General features: G+C 39.8%; 1 protein-coding gene across 6 annotated transcripts; it reads right to left on the bottom strand.

Moving 5' to 3' along the window:
* Positions 1 to 1,563: 1,563 nt before the first annotated feature.
* On the bottom strand, positions 1,564 to 21,109 carry LOC116673749 (ATP-dependent RNA helicase DDX3X). Of its 6 annotated transcripts, none has more exons than XM_032505993.1 (20): positions 20,798 to 21,109; positions 19,535 to 19,586; positions 16,815 to 16,859; positions 16,259 to 16,318; positions 15,502 to 15,702; positions 14,637 to 14,739; positions 14,129 to 14,248; positions 13,392 to 13,491; positions 13,136 to 13,271; positions 12,901 to 12,998; positions 12,271 to 12,369; positions 12,024 to 12,184; positions 11,723 to 11,867; positions 10,898 to 11,042; positions 10,144 to 10,194; positions 8,622 to 8,803; positions 8,377 to 8,494; positions 8,080 to 8,233; positions 7,799 to 7,923; positions 1,564 to 7,205 (listed from the first exon to the last, which is right to left on the bottom strand). In XM_032505993.1, exons 1-20 carry the CDS (start codon positions 20,840 to 20,842, stop codon positions 7,126 to 7,128), a joined length of 2,220 nt encoding a protein of 739 aa, XP_032361884.1. In that variant the 5' UTR covers positions 20,843 to 21,109; the 3' UTR covers positions 1,564 to 7,125. The 6 variants fall into 6 exon arrangements, with proteins under 6 accessions (XP_032361884.1, XP_032361885.1, XP_032361889.1 ...); XM_032505994.1 differs by having other exon boundaries at positions 16,259 to 16,315; XM_032505998.1 differs by lacking the exon at positions 10,144 to 10,194.
* Positions 21,110 to 22,950: the final 1,841 nt, after the last annotated feature.

The following is a 22,950-nucleotide window of genomic DNA, read 5'->3' as shown; positions in this document are numbered from 1 at the left end:
TGGTTTGCCAATTAAAATGGCTGCTTATGGTTGATTATCAGTATTGGCAATGGAACCTGTCGCACAAACGGGTTTATGGATCTGATACTGAGTCCAACGTGACTTTAAAAGGAAACCTATGTAGGATGTTTCTTTTAATATGTCACAGTCGCATTAACTGTAATAAAACTGTCAGTGCGTCACTCTGTGGCCGCGTGGGACTCCACGTGCACATCTTTATGCGTTATTCTATTTGACCAAAAATGAAAGAGCCCTGTTATGGCAAGTGGGGAGTGCAAATTAGGGTTTTAAACTAAATATTTCTTCTATATGACAAGAACATTAAGAACAAGGGACTGCCACCTCTTAAGATCACTCCTATCTTTCAGAGAGGTGTTCAAGGTCCAATTTTACTAAGACAAAAGCCAGGTTAAACTTCAGAAAATGTAAAATGCACAACTGCACCGTTCTGAGGCGGGGACTTGTTTAGCTAAAATAGTTTGGTTAAACACGAAAAGATCGTGGGTTGCTTTGTATCGTCCCTAGACAGAACTGGTGTATTGGGATTTCTGAGATGATTCGAATCAGTTTTGGCATCAGTGACATTCTGCACAGAATCACAAGTTGTTACGGTGACATATTTAAAGAGAAATCCCTACACGTTGCATCTCTAACATTAAAAAGCTCACACTACCCCAGAAAAATAGAAATTTTCACTCATACCAATGACATTCAACATTCAAGTGCCAGTGTTTTTGTTTACTGTCTTTTGGTCAAGTCACTTTGTAAAATATCAACTTTTGTATTAGGCTTATAAAAATAAATATTTCTCAAAAATGCTTGATAAATTACACAAACTAGCAGCGAAAGTAGACTCGAGAACTCTGTGTGCAAACAGCTGATTCCTACGGTTGCTGTTCACTACAACTCCACCTGGTCCCAAAAAAACTGTTTCATATCCGGAAGAACCTTTCTATTCACACACGCACGCACACACACACACACACACACACACACACACACACACACACACACTCTCACACACACACACTCTCACTCTCACACACACACTCACTCACTCTCACTCACTCTCACACACACTCACACTCTCACTCACATTCCCACACTAAACCATGGAGAAACCTCTTCTTTCTGACACCTGGCTGTGCTACACTTCAAACAATTTCACTCACTCCTTCGTACCTCGCCGAGGTTTTGAAGGACATGTACTACAGAAGACTTTAGTTGAACACTAAACTAAGTAACTGAAGTATTTTCTGTAAAACACGATGGGATTTCTACAACAGAGGGGCCTGCAGGCCGCAGCAATGGGAGCATAGCACCATAAATTGTTCACGGACAATCAAAGCACTCCTGCTGGGAAATTAGTTACCTTAATGACGCAAAATCATTTGCCATGGTGACACAGTCAGTGTCAGTGCGTCTGTTGCCATGGTAATGCTATGTACAGTGTAACCAACTTCACCATCTTCGCCATTAGGGCTGGGTATCACCCTTAAATTTAAGGCATCAAAAAGGTCTTTAAAATACTCAAAAAACAAAAACTAAAGTGCTGGATCTCTGAAATGATAACTTTTCTTCCAGAGGATTGAAACTGAGCATAGTCTACTTTAGATTAGTAAAGCTGGGGATCAAAACAAATGTTAACATTAAAGCTCAGTTACGGTAGAGGGTTAAGATTTATTTACACGATTCCCACACTACTGAGTGGTGAAAACCGACCCGCTATGGCAAACAACTAACTTGAACAAGACGAACAGCGAGAGACACTAAAACCATTCTGTCTGCCCTGTGAGGTTACGTGCAGGAACATCTAAATGCTAACAAAGCATGCTAACTTGTGAATGAATTGTTTCTTAATCTGTTTATGCCATCTATTGCACAACAGCTCCTAAACGTGGACATGTTTGCAGCAATGCTTTAACGCACCCCGCTACACTCAACACTAGTGTGTTTACCATTATAGGGGGGGGGGGGGATGGGTGTGGTACAGTGACGCCACATGCATACCCGCTCCTACTGCATGCATTCATTTCTGTATCTGTACTATTAAAAGGAATTGTTTATTTCATCTGTAGTGAAAAAATACCCAGCCCTAACCAACACATCAGTGATTCAGTCAACTCAAGGCACTGTGCACACGTCAGACTTTGGGCTGATTTCACTTGTGCCAGTTTCTGCTCTCACCCTAAACGGTGCACAGACCGAAAACGGCCCTAACAAAGCTCATGCAGAGAATTTCAGTGACAGCAAAGTGAAAGCAAGCCACAAGTAGTTGATCTCTATTGCACTTACTGCAGAAGTTCGGAGCCCAGGGGGCATTTTGAGGTGGGGGGGCGGGGGTGTTGCTTCAACACACTTCAATGGTAATTACAGCTGACAGATATGATCTGTCGGCCCTAGAAAAACACTTAAGTAAATTGCATATATATGTGCGTATTTTGAACACTACTAGACAAGATTGCTCTACAAACAAGATGAAAAGGTAAACGGAAGTTTTACCTTCCATGACTCCCTGCTGTAAAACACATTTCTTTCTGCACTATCAGCAGTCAACAATTAGCTCATATTTTGTATTATATCAGCAATTCCAGGCATTTTTCTTTTTTTTTTTTATCACAGCATGTGAAATGAACAGGGGTTTCTTCCTTTAAACACCGTTATTCTATCTGCCCCCTAGTGGCTGTTAGAAGGCACAGCGATGTCTCCACACTGAACCAGATTCCTTCCAGTGGCTTTACCTCACTGTGTGTCTTTCTAAAAAAGGTATGCCTTTGACTTTTGGCAGCAAAAACAGAATTTAAGCATACTTTCCATTACTACTAAAACACAAGAGACTGCACAAGTTTCTGGTTGGCAACAGCCGTCTCCTCCCGCACAGGGACATAAGACGGTCAGTAGACAATTCAGTCAGACATTCAAACTGCTATTCAGTCAATATTTAAAAGTTGGACTGTAACAAAATCCAAGAGCGTAACTGGAAGGTAACATGCTTGAGTCGTCTGCCTGTGCAGATCTGTCTCCTCAATGTTTTAAATTTTACAGTTATGAAACTACTGTCAACTAGACAGCTGTTTTAGAAAACTTCTACATGTAGAGGCGTCCCGAAGACTGTTAACAAGAGTTGTGTTGCTGTGTAAAGTGTGTATTGACCTAAGCAAATCCTTCATAATTGATTGTCATTTGCAATGTTATCTTCAACTTAGCTTAACGTATTGTCCTGTTACTAAATTGTATCTTCTTGCTGGTTATTCCTTCATGCTGAGAAGCAACAGCTCTCTCTCTAAGATAGAGGCTATCCACCATTGCTGCAGGAGAAATTAAAATGTGGGATTTTTAATATCATGGCCTCAGAAAATGGTGCTAAAATCAGCTATTGGGACACCTCGAACACAGTTCTGGTCAACAATTAAATCGCTGTTTTAAGTGGCGTTTACAGTAGTTTAGCCTGAATTTGAGTGCAAGTTGAACAATAGCGACAAGACAATGCTCTGTGCTACAAAGACAGTTAATCCTACACAGCTGAAAGATAATGCAAACTTATTTACTCATTTTCAGTTTATGGTTTGTTTTGAAGTAATTATGGGGAGCAGTTGGACATGTTGCATCATTGCATCCTATATCAACTGTCCTTGTACGTAGCCTCTCTTTAAACTGGCCCCTCATTTTAACCACTAGAAGGTGAAACGGGCTTAGTGAGATAAAGTCTGCTTGAATCCTGACTCCTCCAGCATTACTCAGCCTGAAACACTTCAAAAACTGATGTCAAAGCCAACTAGTTTCCCGAAACTCCCTACAAACTGTACTCGAGGGAAACTGATCGACACAAATACGACCTCGGATTAAAAAAAGTGGTCTAAAAAAAAAAAAAAAAGAAGAAAATCATAGGTGACGGCAAAATATTTGAGTTCTAACATAACGAAAGCCTGCTGTAGAATTGTATCCATTTGCTCGGCATTTTTAACTCCTTGACCAAAAAACAACAACACTTGCATATGTTTTATTGTCTTGGTCCCGCCTTGTCATTTGTCAAAGCCAGTGGGCAATTTGAGGGAATCTGCCTCGTGAGCATTTATTTGTAAATCAATTCCCGTTATAGGTTTTGGCATGTGTAAACACGTACTTTCTGTAAATAATATTTCTAAATAATTAACCTGCCGACCATGTTCAAATTGCCCACTAAGCTAGGCTCACCAGACACTGCCTGGTCCGACGTCGAGTGATCAAACGTGATTTTCTACACAAGTGTTTTTTCACTTGTAATTCACATTCTTTTTCAGTGGAGATTCTTCTCTTTTGTGTGAAGAAGAGTTGCACTATTTACATTTAATCTATATTTTACTTCACTAAAAATGTAAATGTAAACAAAAACAATTAAGACCCTGACGTAAATCTACAATTTTCCCACCAGGTAGCAACAGAGCATTTTTCGTCTTATTCTGCTGCTAATTGACACAGTGGGGGATTGGACTTTTACCACTGAACCGTCCAAATGTACAGTGGCGTTCCTTTTAGAAGTTCAATCAGGGATGAAACATGGATGTCTGGTTTCACAGCAGGGCTGAGTCGGGCTGACCAGGGATCCGGCATTGATTACATGACCACAAGAAAAATAATCATGTGATCTTCTTACATGTTGTAGTCAAAGATTTTCAGTTCTGTTGTGCCAATTTTCCACTAGCACACTTTACCGGCCTTGTATCTTACTGTGCTATGCGCTAGTTGTCTTTTTAACATTCGTAGCTTAGTTAAAGTGCTAGCCAAAGTGCAGCAAACACCAGCCTGACTTACAGACAGAAGTAGCATAGAGGAATAGAACATAATGGGCTCGTATGTGTTGAAGGAATAGGAAGAATCAGAGTGTATGCAAATCTTAAGCACAAGCTACATAGTTACATTTGGTGTGTAAGAAAAATTACTAAAATCTGGATAAAGAAGATGGCGTCACACGTGAACTAATCACAAGGTGCAGGCACAGTTTGGGGAAAAACTTTAAGCCTCCAATACATGATCCAAGTAAGCAATGCCAGTCCTATGGACACGGCTGGAACTGAGCTGTCCCTGCTGTGAAATGGGTTAGGCTAGATCATCCAAGTCTTCACTTTTGTCGCAGACCCCGAACAGATCTTGACCTAACGAATAAACTGGAATGATTTATTTTAGAGAAGACTCTTCATGCAACTCTCCAGGATAGAGTGAGCGAGAAACTTTTGAACTCTTAAGCGTTTAAGTTGTGTATCCCCCCTGAAAGAAGCTTTTGGCAAACAAGGGTTTCGATGTTTGTGGTGGAAGCGGAGCCGGTTTCCCAAAGCATGGTGGCACTAAGAGTCAGCTGAACAGCCACCTTTGGTTAACTGTTGCTTTCAGCAGCAGCCATGTAGTGGTTTTAATGTCTATACTGTAAAAATGTTGTAGCATTACTCACATCATTGCTGGATATGGTTACAGCCTTTCCTAGTTCATAGCATAGATAATTGTCATACTGTGAAAAGACCCTTTTTTTGGCCAATATTATCCAAGAGCACTGATCTTGAAATTATTGCTATGCTTGGAAACATTTATGCAATGCTCACTGGGAGATACCAAAGACTTCTGCCACATGTCAACCACATGTCTGAATGGTAAGAGAATTAACATCAAATAAAATGACTGCTGCCAACCTCTCTCTCAGTGGCTCTGTAACTGACGTAAGGTGACCCAACAATTAGTGACAAGATGCCTTTGAGAAACTCAAGCTCAAGCTCAAACCAAAGCTGTAGATATATGTGACATATAGGTCACACATAGGTCATTCGTCTACTGACGAATTTGAACTCCAATAAACAGATAAGGAATTGCTTTGAGTTTTCTCATCGCAGTTTTTGATTATTTTTTTTTTTTTTGCCAAGGTTTGATTTAGTTCAAGCCTAGTTTGTTTCCTTCCAAATATAAATAAAGAAAAACACGTTTAAACCCATACATGACATTAAATACACTTTTTGTCACAGTTGGCCAATACTTGTAGCCACGTATGTACGTATCATGGCAATTAAAACAACGGAAATAAGAGGCAAAGTTCAAATTCTTAAAAGGCACAGTACAGAAACAAATGATCCTCTATTATGTTTAGTTTCAAACAAAGAAAATTGCTTGTTTGCTAGCATCATTGCTAATGGGCGACAACGTCTGCTGGCGTCCCATTGGCTGGGTGTTTCAGTTTGTCCAGCCTTGTCCCTTCAGTCTCTGTTAGACATCTTTCTCAGATCTCTGTAAATCAAGACTTCTTTTAAAAAAGGTGAAAAGAAAACCAAAAATGTTCTGTTTCTGTGGCCGCTTTTAAGTAAATAAAAAGGAGAATTCAGCCAGTTCCTTTTTTTGAATTTATATGCAGACATATCTTGCTCAGATTCGACATCTTGCCAATCTCTGCGCTATATTTTAGAAAAAGGTTTCGGCCGGTGATTTACAACATGGCCATGCGTGATACAAAGATGACGTGTGAAGGTACACAAGACGCCTGGCTGGCTTTGGGTGAATGCAGACAAAAACAAAATGAAGCCAAAACTCAAGTGAAAAAAAACATGATGATTTTCCCCCAGGTTTTCTACAGGTGTTTTGTAGAACCAACTAACTGTAAATCTTAAATGCCCATCTAATCTTAGGGGTTTAAAAAAAACAAAAAACACCTAGAACTTTAATTCAATTGGTTATTTTTCCTTCAAGCACTTGCCACAGAGGGAAAATAGTTCAAAATGTCCTTACTGAAACTCAAGGATGGTGCTAACTGGTAGCTAACTAGTGTAAGCTACTATTTTACACCAAATGAAATTGAAGAAATCCCTTTATACTGTGGCCTATCGTAAGAGGTGAGATTTACCAAAAATTAAGAAAGAAGAAAAGATGGGGGACATTAAAGACAAAGGTGAAGATGGAAAGGACAGGTAAAGGAAAAGAATTAAAATATCTGAGTGCATAGGGATGGAAGGAGGGTTATATAAATGAGTATAAATAGTTTAATAACATGCACGTGGGTTCTTTGGGTTAATGAAGGGGAGGAGATGGATAAGGTCCAGACAAGTGTGAAGAAGGGAAGGAGGAATCTGTGAGAAGAAGAAAGAGGGACGAGTAAAGGGGGAAAGGAGGAACCTAGTTGCCCCACCAGTCTACTTGAGAGTGTGAGTAGTTTCCTCCGTAGCCGTCGCTGGTGTAGAAGTTACCAAAACCACCTGAAAGGGAGGAAACAGAGCAGAAAATGCAACGTTAAAGTAAAAGTGTTCCCAATGAGCCAAAAGTAACAAGAAACTTCCAAGTCAGGTTGCAGTTAATTTAGTCTATATCAACGATGTTCCACTTCCAGGATTGTTCCGGTGTCGCCGGATATTCTGCCGAATATCCTTCGGTTACATTCTGCTTTCTTTGTGTTGTAATGTTAAACTCAGGTTGATTATGAGGACTATGGTTACCTGGTCCTCAGATCTCTGCAGGGTAAATCCAGACAGCTAGCTAGACTATCTGTCCAATCGGAGTTTTCTGTTGCACGACTAAAACAACCTTTGAACGTACGCTTTCCACCAAAACAAGTTCCTTCCCGAGGCTTTTTTTGCAGCGGTACCATAGCTCTGTCCGGCGCTTAGCACCGCCCAAGATGATTGTGATTGGTTTAAAAAAATACCAATAAACCAGAGCACGTTTTTCTCCCTTCCCAGAAGGGTGTGTGGACTAACCAGACCCTCCTCTGCAGCGCTGTGGAGGAGGGTCTGGCAGTGCGGGACTAGAGTTCATTATAACACACTAGTAGCTATATCTACAAAATCCTCACCTCCTCCAAACCCGCGGGTTCCTCCATGTCCTGCCTGGTTACGACCTCCACGTCCTCCAAACCCTCCAGCGGGGCCTCCGGCAGCCGTCTGACGATAATCACGTGCTCCAAAACCACCAGCGAACCTGGTGGCATAATCAAATCCATTGTTTAAATCAAATACAAAGTGAACGTCACTGCATTTGGACAACACCGTTGATGGGCTTAGACCCTTAAATGGCATTAACATGCATAGCAAAACACACATTTGGCATTTAAGAGGAGATCCTGTGTATGTATACCTCTTAGAGCGTCCTCTGTTGCTGCTCTTATGCTGGTGTTCATAGGCCAGGCTCTCAAGCCATGAGGGAACTTCTTGTTTGGCCTCTACCAGAATGTCCAGCAGGTCTTTAGTTATGTTCCCATTTTTATCATTAAAGAATGATGTGGCAAGCCCTGCAGGTAACAAGGTAGAAATACATATTAGCAGTAAAACATAAGTAAAAAAAAAAAAAAGCTTTGAGTCAGTCCCCATTTTAGATTATGGAACACACATGACACGGCTTAATACCATTGACTGACGTTAGATGTAGTCTTACCTAGGTTTCCAACTCGTCCTGTACGTCCAATACGGTGGACATACTCCTCTATATCGCTGGGCAGATCAAAGTTAATGACATGTTTCACGTTGGAGATGTCCAGACCCCGAGCTGCTACCTGAGTATGTACAAAAGAGAGAAAAGAAGTCAATAACACTGTGAAACATGTTTACATACAGTGATACTATTCACTTGGGCTGTAACGGATTATTTAATTAGTTTTTTTTTTTTTTTTTTTTACTGACCGCTGTGGCCACCAGAATGGGGCATTTTCCTGATCTGAACTGGCTCAGGGCTTCCTCTCGGTCTCTCTGGGAGCGGTCGCCATGGATACTGGTGCAGGCGTAGCCCTCCCGATACAGGAAGTCCTCCAAGGCATCCGCGCCTTTCTTGGTCTCCACAAAAACCAGAGTCAACGAGTCCTTACCTGATGAACCGAGAGAAAAGACACCTGAGGTTATTCTTTAAGGTGAGTGTAGTATCAGGGTGGTCACTAACTATACAACACAGAAAGACCATTTCAACTTGCAGCAGGGTTTTTCTGTTTCCAAACCTCAGATTTGTAATACTGCAGAGAAAGGTCAGGGGGTCACCAAAAATCATGAGGAATAATTTTTGAGGTAAGATTAGAATCTTTGCAAAAGTGAACGCATATGAAACGTCACACTAGTCTTTTGTTAAGGAGATTTCTTAAACTGAAGGGATAAACACATCAGATGACCTTCCAATTCTTAGGGATTTCTGATGACATGGCAAAATAGGTTTCAGACTTCCTATTTCACTTAATGAAAGAACCGATCAAATTGTATACTCAATAAAACATTGACGTCAGCTTGCAAGTAGCTTTGTGACATTTGATGTGACCCAATCTGACATTTTCACAAAGTTACAATCTTTTTCAGGAAGCTTAATTTTGTTTAACTGTCAGGGAAAAACATCTGAAGCTGGCAGCTGGGCAAAATGTTTTTAAAAAAAAATCCTTTTAGTCAAAATGTACCGAGTGAAAATTTACCAGCTTTCTTTATCGTATTCCTTCATTTGCCATTTCAAAAAAAAAAAAAAGCTGTAGATACAAAATATATGGCATCACCCTGACAACCTAGAGATGCAAATCCTTCAGTGTATAATTTAATCATCAGTTACTCTTCCAGCCCTACTGGCAGGTTATACGTCTACTGGCATGGCTGTTCATGTCCCTGGTGTGATTCACATTGAAAAACAGTACATTTTTCCATGAACAGAATAGTGCAACAGGCAACAAGGAGTGCAGTGTGGGAAAAAGAAATTATTACAAAAAAACGATAGCTAACAGTATCAGCAGCACTGTGTTGTTGTGCAGGCACTGTGACTAGAGCCACTGATGGACAGAGTTTGGTCATAGTTCTTCCTCAATGTTCCATGAACATAGTTAGCGGATTATGAAGAGGAGGACTTCGGCCCACATTTGTATCCACTTGTTAGCTGTTGAGACGACAACATAACCAAACTCTCTCCATCAAGGCGTTGGGTCTGACATGAAGACACCACAGCAAAATACTGTACATAAAAGATGCCGCAAAAAAAACTTTGAAAAACTAAGAAATGAAAATACAACAGGCATGTTTGATATAAGCTTAGCAAACCGGACCGATGAAATGGTACACAGAACCAAAAATTACTGGAAAAACAAAAGGAGTCTCCGTCCACAGAGAAGAACATTTAAGGGCAAGCAAAATTATTTTAAATATATGAAATGACAGATACAAATTTCCCCATTGAGGATCTTACCAGGTTTCTCTATGTTGTCTCCAGAATTGTCCTGTACCTCGCTGGGGATGACTTTGGATAAAACCACATCAAACCACCAACATGTCAACTGCACTCAATCAGTATGAAACCAACTCTGTATGCTTGGTGTTCCTGATGTACCCAAGGTTTGCCTCACTTCACAAAATTTGTTTCACTAACTGCAGAAAATGGCTTATTTTCTCAAAAACAAAAGTGTATGAATGTATGTCTATTGTAAATGGAAGGAATATTACATATTTGTTGAAAGTCTTGGAGTGGAAATGGCATTTATTTTAATGGAACATCCTCACTAGTGCCTTACTGAGAAAATAATGTGTAGTTTGATGAAACGTGCTTCAGGTTTTCTGCTGAAGGACAAGGCATAACATTCTGAGCATGTTTTTAGGAAGCAAAAAGCTGATTTTCTAAACCCTTCCCCTGGAATATCAATTTTAGACTTTTTCACTAAGTACCAAAGTTGATTTTGTGAAAGTTCTGAACATTATCAAGCAAAGGGTGTTTACATTGTATGAAATAACATTGTGCTTAACATGAGACACAAGAATGTATTGGCTGAGATGGGAAGACGACAATATGATAATGGAAAAAGGATTGGGGAAATAAAAACACCACATTGTGTGTGGTGTGGTGTGTGTGTGTGTGTGTTGTGTGTGTGTGTGTGTGTGGTGTGTGTGTATATAAAAGTGTTTAGTAATCTTAAAAAAAAACGGTTATTGTTATGCAACTGTCTCACCTGTAGCACTGAGCAGGTCCAGGAGGAAAGATCGCTTATCGCTCTCCTCCACCCACACAACCTTCTGAGTGATGTTCTCTGAAGTTGAACCCACTCTGCCCACTGCCAGGAAGATGTAGTCCTCCAGGAAGTCCCTGGCCAGGATCTGGAAATGGAGTAGAAATGTGTATGAATACATTTTTAGCACTGGCTAAGCAAACAAAATTGTAATTGTACGGTTTTAATTCAGGTACCGTTTACTGACATTAATGCCTATAACCCCTTCTTTGCTCTTCTTTCAGTAAGGCTGCATGCCTATAGCCTCAGGGCTCTGGCGACACGGCGCAGGGTTGTGCGGGGAAGTGGAAATGTCACTTAAATGGCCCGTTCTTCTGACGCCCTGTTGTGCACTTTAACCCTCCAATGTAGCACAACTTGACTTTATAATTACAACAACAATTAGTTTCCGTCAGATTGTTTTTATGATGAAATGACATGATTGGCCACCACAGCGTGATGTTGAGTTTCTCCAAAAATTAAATCCGTTTCAACTTTTTGCCGTTGTGTTTTTTCTCCCCAGCACCCCCCCTGCAGCCTAATCCCACATCCCACATACAAATAAATGAGAGGACTAGCGTTTTTGCTGGAGCCCCTAAAGCTTTGTGAATGTAGCAAAGACTTCACTCTTGTAAGTGACCCTTATATTCTGCCTACTGCAAAAGTAGTATTTTTTTTTTTTTATTGTAATACTACAACAATGCAAAACCAAGGCTTATCAAAAGCATATTTAAGGGGAAAGCACATGCCAGATATTTCCTTCTTTTTTTTTGAGTATTGCGACTGTACCTGGATCTCTTTAGGAAAGGTTGCGCTGAACATCATGGTTTGTCGGATGCCTTTGTGCGGCATGGTGTCCTGTTCAACGATGCGTCTTATCTGTGGTTCAAATCCCATGTCCAACATACGATCTGCCTCATCCAGGACCAGGTAGCTGAAGAGAAGAAGAAAAAGAGGAAGATGTATGGTGAAATGCAATTATATCATACCCATCTCATACTAAAAAAACAGTAATATCATTTAATTTAACCAGTCCATGAAAGAAAACCCTAATTTTATCCTTCGCTCCCTCCTCCTGTCCATGTCTTACTTGCAGTAGTCTAGTCCAATCTTGCCCCTCTCCATCATGTCCACCAGTCTTCCAGGTGTGGCCACCAGCAGGTGGCAGCCTCTTTCCAGATCTCTTATCTGCTGGCCAATGTCTGCTCCTCCGTACACAACACAGGGACGCACTCTGGAACGGTAGGAAAACTACAGACAAAAACAAAAAGTTAGAAGAAATACATGGGTAAAAGTTTATTAGAATTACATGCTTGCTTGTGTGTGTGTTTGTATACCTTCCTGGCTTCATCATATATCTGCAGTGCCAGTTCTCTGGTTGGAGCCAATACCAGTGAGATGGGGAAGTGCTTACGACGCCCGTACTTCCCATTCTCCTGTAATACAATGACAACAATACATTCATAAACATGTGTTTTTTGATTCACAGAAACCATGTTTAACTAAAATGTGAGCACTGAAATTCACAGTACAGGTCAACACTTATCAGGACTTACTAGACCAGTGGATCCCTACCTGGGGGACATCACAATATAAATCTAAGACAAAAAAACTTTTAATGACTTTTCTTTAATTGTTGTTTGTTGCTGTGAATACTTTTCGCCTATTATTACTTAGACATAGGGATGTCCTGATAATGTATCTTTGCCTGATTCCTTAACAGGGTAAGCTATGTACCATCTTGTGTAACTGTGGTCTTGTCTGCTATTATCTACCATTAGCCAATTACTTGTCAAGTGCGTTCATCTAAACCAAATGTAGTGTGTTTGTTGTATATCTGGTGAATACACTAAATACATTTGATCTAATCTAAAAGACAAATACTTTCTTTAGCAATCCATCCGTGCATTTTTAGTCCATTTTAGAACAAATAAAATAGCAAATAAAATGCCCTTATTTTTTCTTACCTGTCCAGATGCTTTAGCTGCGTTGAGAGCTTCTCCTGGTCCGTCGGTGTAGATCTGGCTGAGAATCGGCAGCAGGAACGCTGCAGTCTTCCCAGAACCTACAGACACAAAGCCAAACTCATCCATCTCCACGTGCATTCAACAGAGTCATCCTTTGGTAGTATCATGACTGACAATATATCACTTTGTTTTATCGTTTTAAGATGTACTGCATGTGTGTGCGTGTGTGTTCTACCTGTCTGTGCGCAGGCCATGAGGTCTCGCTTTGACTTGACAATAGGAATGGCATATTTCTGGACAGGGGTCGGTCTGGTGTAGCGACTCAGACCAATGTTACCCATGACAATCTCACCCATGTCCACATCTTGGAACTACACAGTACACACACACACACACCAGTCAAACACATTTACAAAAACAGCAGTTAAAAGTAATCATGTCGTTGACATATAATGTAATATTGTTGGATCCCGAGTTTACAGTGAACTCACGCTTTCGATGTGGTGAGGGCAGTTCTGTCCTGTGGCCTCAACAGGAATGTCATCGTATTTCTCAAAGTTAATCCCCGTGTTACTGGCGGAGAACAACTCGCTGCATAGCAGGAGAAAGGACATACAATTTAACAATGATTTACAATAAATACACTTATGTAATAAACAATATATGTCTAAGAATACTAGGGCTCAATCGAATTTTGATCGGGATTTCGATTTCAGCTACTAACGATCACAAAAACAATGTAATCGAGAAAAACGTATTGTATTCTGAAGGGGCATTGGAAAAGTTTAAAGGGAAAAAGTATCAAGAGGAATTTCCCAGTTCAAGGTGTTTTTACTGTTGTTGAGCTGCTTTTAACATTCAATAAATGCATCATCTTTCCAAAAGTCAATGAGTAATCATGTTAAATAATCGGGATTTCAATATTAATAAAAGTAATTTGATTTTTTTCCATAATTCAGGATCCCTATTGAATAAGTCTTTCTTTGATATAATTATTGTAATCAGAAAGGAATATCACTCACTGGCGTTATTTGGCAGATTTATAGGAGTTATCCTAGGATAAGAGACCCAGTGAAACCCCAACAATAAGTCATAAATTGTCAAATGTTGATTTTACAATCTATTCATTGAAACATGATGCATGGTTTCAGAATAAACCAGACACATTTTTACCATCTCTCAAGAACAGTTTCCCCGATATTTCCTGCAGTTGAAAGCACAGACTTACTGTTCAAGGCGTTCGTTACGTGGTGTTGGTTTGGACCAGTCTCCCTCTTCCCTGGACTCCTCCACCCATCGGTTGTTTCCTCCTCCTCCTCCACCACCACCAAATCCACCATGGTCAAACCTGAGCTCAAAAAAGACAATGATACAAGGTGAATGGTTTCCCAATTCTCCAAATTACACTACTCTAGACGACTGCAGTTTTTAATTTTATACAATGAATTTTGCATTTGCAGAATGGCCACACTGCAGTCCTTGTTGGCCAGAGGCAGGCAACAGCCATTGATCAACTGTGATATAAAGTCAAGCCACAAGCTTTTTTTTTTTATTAGCAAAGATTTTTACCAGGACAGCGTAAAACACACAAAGCATCGCATCACTTTCTGCTTTCATAGCGAACATGGCACCTCAAGCTGAAGTTGTTTCAGTAGTACAGTGACAAAGAATAAAAAAAGAAAAAAACAAAGAAGTCCTGTAACAGTAGTTATTTAGTCTGTTTCTCATCTCCTTACCTCCCTCTGTTAGCATTGCCTCTGTCATTGAAGAATGCAGATTTCCCTCGGTTGTTGCCAAAACTGCCATAGGAGTCTTTAGCAGTGTTCCAGCCGCCTGCGTCTGACAAGTGAATGAACAAAACTATTAGAGGAAACTTCCACACATTTATTTAATTGATACAGGCTTTGGACTGATACGCAAAGTATGTCTGCATAGATAAATTGCATGATGAATGGTAGATGCACGTACAGGGTGAAACAAATACAGTAGTTTTTTTTTTCCTTAAAAAAAAAAAAAAAAAAAAAAAAAAAAGGTCCCATGGCATGAAAATGTCCCTTTATGAGTTTTTTTTAACATTTAAAATGAGTTCCCCCAGCCTGCCTATAATTCCCCCAATGGCTAGAAATAGGTGTAAACCAAGCCCTGGGTTGAAAAGCTCAGATGGGCTGAGCTGGAATCTTGATCCTTTTGACGTCATAAGGGGCAAGGTGACCCCCTCTTTTTCTGCTTTGCCCGCCCAGAGAATTTGGCCCGCCCATGAGAAAGAGAGACGACATTACTTGTTTGCAAGCCATGATTTCTCTCTTTCTGATGTCTCAGCAAGTCATGAGGGTCCCCCCCCAATAGCATTTAAAGCTACAGACATAGGAATGCACATACTAAGGAAAGCTCATTGTTGGCTCTAGTGACCGTAATTCTGCACAAAGGCTAAATTTTGGGAAAGAGACTTCACATAACGTTTTAGGAGACCACTAAGGTCTATATAAAAGCCCCATCTCATGGGACCTTTAAAAGAAACACCGGTCATGTTATCTCCAGAACAGAGCATAAACTATTGAAGAAAAAAGGTTTGAAGTTTGGTTTAGTAAAACAAAATCCCACCTTTATTTTCATAGCAACCGAAGGCCATTGGCTGTGGTGGGTTGATGGGGTTGAAAGCCCCGCCCCTGTTGCCTCGGTAACCTCCTCCGACGCCACCTCGGCCCCGCTCCATACGAGGCGGGCCACGGTTAAACGTGTTGCCAGCCATGCGGTTGTCATGGTAGCCATTGACAAAGTTGTTGCGGCCCCCATCCCAACCATCTGCAAAGGGAGAAAAGGAAAATGATTAAACACGACAACGGTCAATGTGGCCTAATAGACATTTCTTAAAAAGAATACATTTTTCAAATTTATTTTTAAATCTAAACGCTTGTTATAGAAATATTCATATACATAACATCCCTTTGTCTCATTTGTCGAGTGTAGTAATACAACTATTCGGATATTTGGAGTAACTGTCACATGACATAGAAGCTATTTAAAAACGGCAATTATTTTTAATGTAAAATAAATGAATTTCACATAAGCAAACAAAATAGGTCTGCAAAATGACATCAATTCAGTATAGATTTGAAATAGTACATTTCAATAATATGCGTATATGATCACTGCTGTGACTACGGACTATTGTTTTATTTCTTATTCATAAGACATAAGTGATCAAGATCACACACTATTTAATACCTTTTCTTCACTTCACTGAGACGAGGAAACCAGAGAACATATTGATGATTGAAGCTAAATTAAGAAAAGTTACGTAATAATATGTTAGAACAAAACGAACATCAGTGCATGGTAACAAAATGGAGGAACTTACAGTTGGCTGCGGGCGCTATGGTGTAGCCACCAGGTCGACCAGCGGCAAAGGCATTTCCTGCTGGACAGGAGGGCAATGTTTCAGTTGTGGTTTTTAATCATCAATAAATGTAATTAATAGGAAGGTACTCTGTGGAGTTCTTTGAGCCCTAGTATCATTATGCAGCAATGGCTTTTCAAGCGGGTCCCCATTTCGTTTGTATTATCCATGCATACTTTGACACAAGCATGCGGGTGACGCGATTCACATCCTGCCACCGTTTTCACACTATTCCCCCGACCAACAGCTGACTGCAGTTATGTATTTGTGCAAAGAAACGTAGTGATGCACCGGTAAAGGCACGGAAGAAGGTGACTGCTAGCTAGCTAACATGGACGGAAACAATGCCATTCAGAAAAAAAATCTGCTTTGCAATTGTTTTATGAGGAAGGAAATACACTCTGGGATTCACACAATGTATTTTGGTGAGTAACACTAAATGTAAACATAACTTAAAATTTTTGTTTGTTTACAAGAAAACTCCACAGGACAGCTTTAACTTGATGATGCTACACACCATTTTTGGAAGCGTCGTTCCGTAAATGTGGAGGAATATATCGCCCTGCAGACAGAGAGAGACAGTGTCCAACATCATTTAATGTATTATTAGACTTTAAGGACTTGATTTTAAATTATTAAAATCTTTTGAAGCACCCCCGAAATTCATTGATCTATGGTGCAAATCTGAAGCTAGAAACCATGGAAATCCAATATATATTTCCAAACTCATCACCTAGTTTTTCTTGTGTCAAGGAAACATGTAACCCTCTGAGACCTGTGGAAGCATAGAAGCACCCAGCCCATATTACTGTCAGCAGGCTGGGTTCTTTAGCTAGAGAGTGGAGATACTGGTATCACATGAGCAGAAGGTCTAAAGCATCATTGGTACCAACCATAACGCTCCAAAGTAGGGGTGCAACGAATCACAAAACTCACAGTTTAGATCACAGTCTCGAGCCACGAATTGGATCAACTTTCGAACTAGCACCAAAAAAGAAGGGGATTTCAATGATTTATTAAAAACGTAATGGCAATAACTTTTAACAACCTATTTTCACCAGTAAATGGCTGCTAAACGACAAAAACAGATGAGAAAAGGGTATTTTACAATAACTTTGAATGCACCACGAGGTTTACCAGTTCCACGTAAACGTACCATTTAGTCACGTGTGTGTGTGTGTACATATATTATATATATATATAGGCCAAAAGTTTGAACACACCTTCTCATTTAATGCATTTTCTTTATTTTCATGACTATTCACATTGTAGATTATCACTGAAGGCATCAAAACTATGAATGAACACATATGGAATTATGTACTTAACAAAAAAGTGACTGAAAACATGTCTTACATTCTAGTTTCTTCAAAGTAGCCACCCTTTGCTCTGATTACTGCTTTGCACACTCTTGGCATTCTCTTGATGAGCTTCAGGAGGTAGTCACCTGAAATGGTTTCCCACAGTCTTGACGGAGTTTCCAGAGATGCTCAGCACTTGTTGGCCCTTTTGCCTTCACTCTGTGGTCCAGCTCTCCCCAAACCATCTCGACTGGGTTCAGGTCCGATGACTGTGGAGGCGCAACACTCCATCACTCTCCTCTTTGGTCAAATAGCCCTTACACAGCCTGGAGGTGTATTTGGGGTCATTGTCCTGTTGAAAAATAAATGACGATCCAACTAAACGCAAGTAGAGGTGACTCTTGGTCTTCCTTTCCTGGGGCGGTCCTCATGTGAGCCAGTTTCGTTGTAGCGCTTGATGGTTTTTGTGACTGCACTTGGGGACACTTGTGTTTCTGGACTAAATGACCGTCATTTCTTAAAGTAATGATGGACACTTGTTTCTTTTTACTTAGCTAATTGGTTCTTGCCATATTATGAATTCTAACAGTTGTCCAATAGGGCTGTCGGCTGTGTGTCGACCTACACAACTGATGCCAAGAGTGTGCAAAGCAGTAATCAGAGCAAAGGGTGGCTACTTTGAAGAAACTAGAATATAAGACATGTTTTCAGTTATTTCACACTTTTTTGTCAAGTACATAATTCCACATGTGTTCATTAATAGTTTTGATGCCTTCAGTGAGAGCCTACAATGTAAAAAGTCATGAAAATAAAAGGAAATGCATTTAATGAGAAGGTGTGTCCAAACGTTTGGCCTGTAGCGCACACGCACGCGTTAAACTTTGCAATTGGCCGCGGTTAACGTGCTTTCCAAAACGTGAGTGTTGATCCGTACGGGCCAAGGATCAGATATGGTCCGTTACACCACTAATTTGAAGTTAGGTTAGATTTTGGTAAGGGAAAACCAGCATGACCATTTCAAAGGGGTCCCTTGACCTCTCTCTTCAAGGTATCTGAATGAAAAAGGGTTCTGTGGGGACCCACTAGTTTCCTCTTTGCCAATGTATGCTAATCACATGCAGTTTTTGCCATACAGTATAAATATGTTTCATCTATTCTAAAAATAGTGCATTTAAATATGTTTGCACACTTGGGCCCCTAAACAGTACTGCAATTTAACAAACTGGGTACGACTGGAAAGCTGAGACTCCTGTGGATTAAATGAACCCAATTGTATTCATGCGTGATGATGTAAGTCCCCATAGTAGCCATTCCATTGTAGTGAGACCATTGTCTGAAACCTGACCTCACTGTATAAAATGACCTGTTGTGACCTCTACGATAATCACAGCCTCATATGCCTAGTATGGCTTCTCACAGAAATCTCCCAATGTCACAATTGTTTTTTAAGCCAAATGGATTTTACTATGGTGTTTCCTTAAGGTCTTGGTGTCGTAAGGTGGTATTTTTAGAGGGATTTTTTTCCCCTTTTCATAAATTCTCAGGTAGTTAAAAATAGTTACATTTTGCACCAAATCTCTAACACTGTGTATGTACACAACTTCTATGTGGCATATACTGTTCACCCTCTATCTCCACCTAAAGATCCCCTATCCCTCCCACGAAGACAAAAGTGTGTCTCTGTAGGTCTTAGAGGGTTGAACTGTACTAAATTTCTACAGTGGACAGATTAGTTTTATTAGTTTTTGTCAATAAAGAAAACATTGAAAATATTCCCTTGGTTGCTTTCCTGTCCTTCCCAGTTTATTCCATTAAGAGTACTTGTTTGTGACCTTATTATCATAGTTTATTACATGTGGATTGAGGTCAAATGCTCAGGCTTGTGGGTGTCTGTGCACATTGTCTCAAAAGATGAGAAGTTCTAAAGGCTGCTTACGGTTAGGTACTCCACCTTGTCCGTCTGCCGCACTTAAGTCTAGGACAGCGAGCTGAAAAAACAGATGCATATAGTCAGAAAAACAACAACACCACCACTTAGCAATTTTCAGCAGAACAAACCATCTTGCCTTGTTCTAAGTGTTTGAGTGTGAATGCTTCTTCCTGCAGCAGGTGACACCAAAACTTGCTGCCTACTTTAAAACTAAAGCAAACCATGTATTTTTTTGTTTATCCATCAGAATAAGCAATGCAAAAGCTTTGCTCACACACGTGCTTCAGCTGGTGCCACTAGCTTATCTGAGCAGAGAAACAAACAGCTGTTCAGGAAATGTGTGGATTTTATCCTTTTAATCCCATAAACTGAATTTCGGTCTTGGGTTGGGATGTTCTACTTCTACTAAATGCAGACACATTAAATTAACTTTGCTAATTCACCATAAAAATGAAAAAAAAATAACATTGCAGTGCAATGCAGCTTTTTTTTGCATCCTAACTGAAACAAATGATATACAATACAAATGTTGTGCATCCAATGTTCTTGTAGACATTTTGCTAAGTAGACCTTTCCAAATCATCAATTGAGAACATACAGTACTTTTCTGTTGCCATCCATGTCTAACCAGTCAGGCACAGCTAGACTAACATTACGTTATAGTGACGCAGAAGAAATAAGCTTCTTTTTTTTTTTTTTTAAAGCAGGACGCAGTCAATATAAACTATGCATGTATGATCTGGAAGGCAGTGGACTAAACTGTCAAACCCCTCATTGTTTTTGTGTCCGACCAGCTAGCTCCATCTCTGCATAGCTCCATTTTATTATTGTATCAAGCCGCAAGAGAAACGCAGCGAAGATAATAGTTAATGAGTGCGTTTCATATGTTCACACGGGAAAGCCGACGGAACCACTCGGGCAAAATTGGTAATTTGGGTCTCTGTCCACATTCTAAAGCATTTACCAGTAGCTAGTCCACGGCCAATTTAAATAATTGTGGACAACTCTGGTGTAGCACACGTAAATATAATAAAACAGTTGAAAATGCGGAAGAACCACTAACATATTCCACATTTTATTGTTCGTTCCCCGCCCCATAGCCACTCTCGGCCATGCGAGTGTGGAATTGAAGTGCACCCAACGCTAGCTAGCACGATAGCATCTCGTTAGCAGTGTTTTAGGCTAGCCGGTGAGCTAATATTTATTCTTGCTGTTGTACCACGTTTCATCAACTGACGCTACAAGACACATTTCACTGACACGGCTTACCTGCTGCTCTAGACCGTGGACATTTTCGACGGCCACATGACTCATAACTATTGAATATGGAGGAAAAATGTTGTCGTTGAAAAAAGGACCTCTTTGTTTGCCGGGTTTGTTATTTCTCCTTTGCCTTTGCCGTGTTTCTGTAGTTACGATAGATGGCAGCTATTTCATTAGTTTAACAGCTAATATGTAACTTTGTAAAATGCTATTCTTGAATTTTACGTGATGATAAATTCCTTTGCTACAAGGCTAACTCAGCTGATGTCGGTTTGCTCTTTAGCTGGAGCTGAGATGAAGCCGTCATGCACTGGTTAAGCGAGCCTGAATAAAACAGAAAAAAACATCCGGTTGTGTCAAAATAAATGTCAACACATATTTACCTTTGTGTGTGTGTGTGTGTGTGTGTGTGTGTGTGTGTGTGTGTGTGTGTGTGTGTGTGTTTTCTTTTATATATATATATATATATATATATATATATATATAATATATAATATATTATATATATATATATATATATATAAGCTTTAATGGATTTAATGGCTTATATATAAGCCATTAAAGGTTCTACCACACCTTCCCGTGTATTTATAGAGTATTTCTTCAGAGCTATTGGTATTTATGTGTGTGAAGCAAATAACAAGTTGTCGTTGGCACATATAGGCCTGCTGTAAGAATCGGAATCAGAATGAGATATATTGCCAAGGTAAGTTTACAATTAGGTTTATTTCATTCTCATAAACATGTAAAAAAAAAGAAAAAAAAAAAGAGCAAAGTAATCTATTGCAACAGAATATAAATATTACAATGACAAAGGAAAATACACTATAACAAATATGTAGCCTACTATGTAACTGTTTTCAGGGCTGTACAATTTTGTGAAAAATAAGTATAGAGTTAAGAAGAAAAAAGGAAAAAAGGCAGCCAAACAGAAGTAATTGCCATATCACAACAGTTTTTCAGAGTGATAATTTGTTTCTCAAACCAAGTGTTTTTGAAAGCAGGGCAAGTCTATTTTTGTACATAGGCAATAACATAGAGGAGTCTATTAAATGTAGCCTACATTTTCATTTGACAAGATAACTCCACGAAATGTGAGAAAACTGGCCACGGGTATTAAGGGAGATAGAAATGTAAAATATTGACAAATGCAAATTAAGGAAAAACTACTAAAGTAATGCACGTAGTCTTAACCATATTGCACATTCCACATAGAGCCATGGTTAGCTATAACCAGGTAACAGTTCTTTTAGATAAAATATTTCAACATTTCTTTTATAGTGCAACTTAATGTCCTTAACTTCCGGTCAGACCGCCGCAGGCTAACACTCCCTAACTTGACCGATGCATCTAATCCAGGCACCGCGAGACTTTAATCATAGTTTGTCGCGATATCTGCCACGACAGTGAAAAAAACATTTTTCTGTCTCCCCAGTGGAGCGCAGTGTAGATTGTCAGTTGTCTTCTTTTTCAATCTTTACTTGCCTCCAAAATGTTTTCAAAATAGCCTAACAGTCAGCACTCTGACTCTGCACGTCATAACCGCCATAAAAATACCTTATATTCAACCTATAAAAATATAGCTTATATAAAATATAGCAAGCCATATAAGAGATCTTGTGGAAATTGACAGGACAGATAATTTGAAAGTACTCGAGCCACTGCTATAAAACCGTTAAAGCTTTCAATATGACAATGATGATCATTCAAAACATCCACTGCAGGCTACATCTGTGAACACAAATAATTCTATTTTCCCCTTACTGGCTGTAATATTGATATTTGATGACTTTGCACAGCAAGTTGCTGTTGTCCGTTGCCTCCTCTTCTGTTGGGGTTTTGGTTGGTGTGCATGCTGGCAGCCTCAGTCATTTCTAATAACTGCATGCAATCTGATTTGAAACAACAACAATTTTTTTAAAGCAGTTTTGAGAATATGCAATCATACTTGTTTGCTCTAAGGGCCAATGGTGGGAACAGATTGTCCAAGGCACATGAGCAAATAGAGTGGCAGCTCTCTAAGTTGCATGTTGGACCCCAACTGGCGTAAAAACTTTAAGTCAGACTCCAAATCAAATCACCCTTGTTCACACATGTCTTCACGTCAAATTGATATTGCTTCATGTAACAGTTCTTCCGTTTCTTTATTTGCTTTCCAA

The sequence above is a fragment of the Etheostoma spectabile genome, chromosome 24 (assembly GCF_008692095.1).
Source record: "Etheostoma spectabile isolate EspeVRDwgs_2016 chromosome 24, UIUC_Espe_1.0, whole genome shotgun sequence".
NCBI lineage: Eukaryota > Metazoa > Chordata > Actinopteri > Perciformes > Percidae > Etheostoma > Etheostoma spectabile.
The sequence above is the reverse complement of the archived record's forward strand: the minus strand, read 5'-3'. Positions and strand labels throughout refer to the sequence as shown.

Excerpts from the sequence above, each read along its gene's own strand:
- LOC116673749 (XM_032505993.1), bottom strand. The coding sequence starts at position 20,842 with ATGAGTCATGTGGCCGTCGAAAATGTCCACGGTCTAGAGCAGCAG. Across the intron at positions 14,740-15,501 it reads CGGTTGCTATGAAAATAAAG|ACGCAGGCGGCTGGAACACT; the intron begins GTGGGATTTTGT and ends TTCACTTGTCAG. Across the intron at positions 12,185-12,270 it reads TATATGATGAAGCCAGGAAG|TTTTCCTACCGTTCCAGAGT; the intron begins GTATACAAACAC and ends TTTTGTCTGTAG.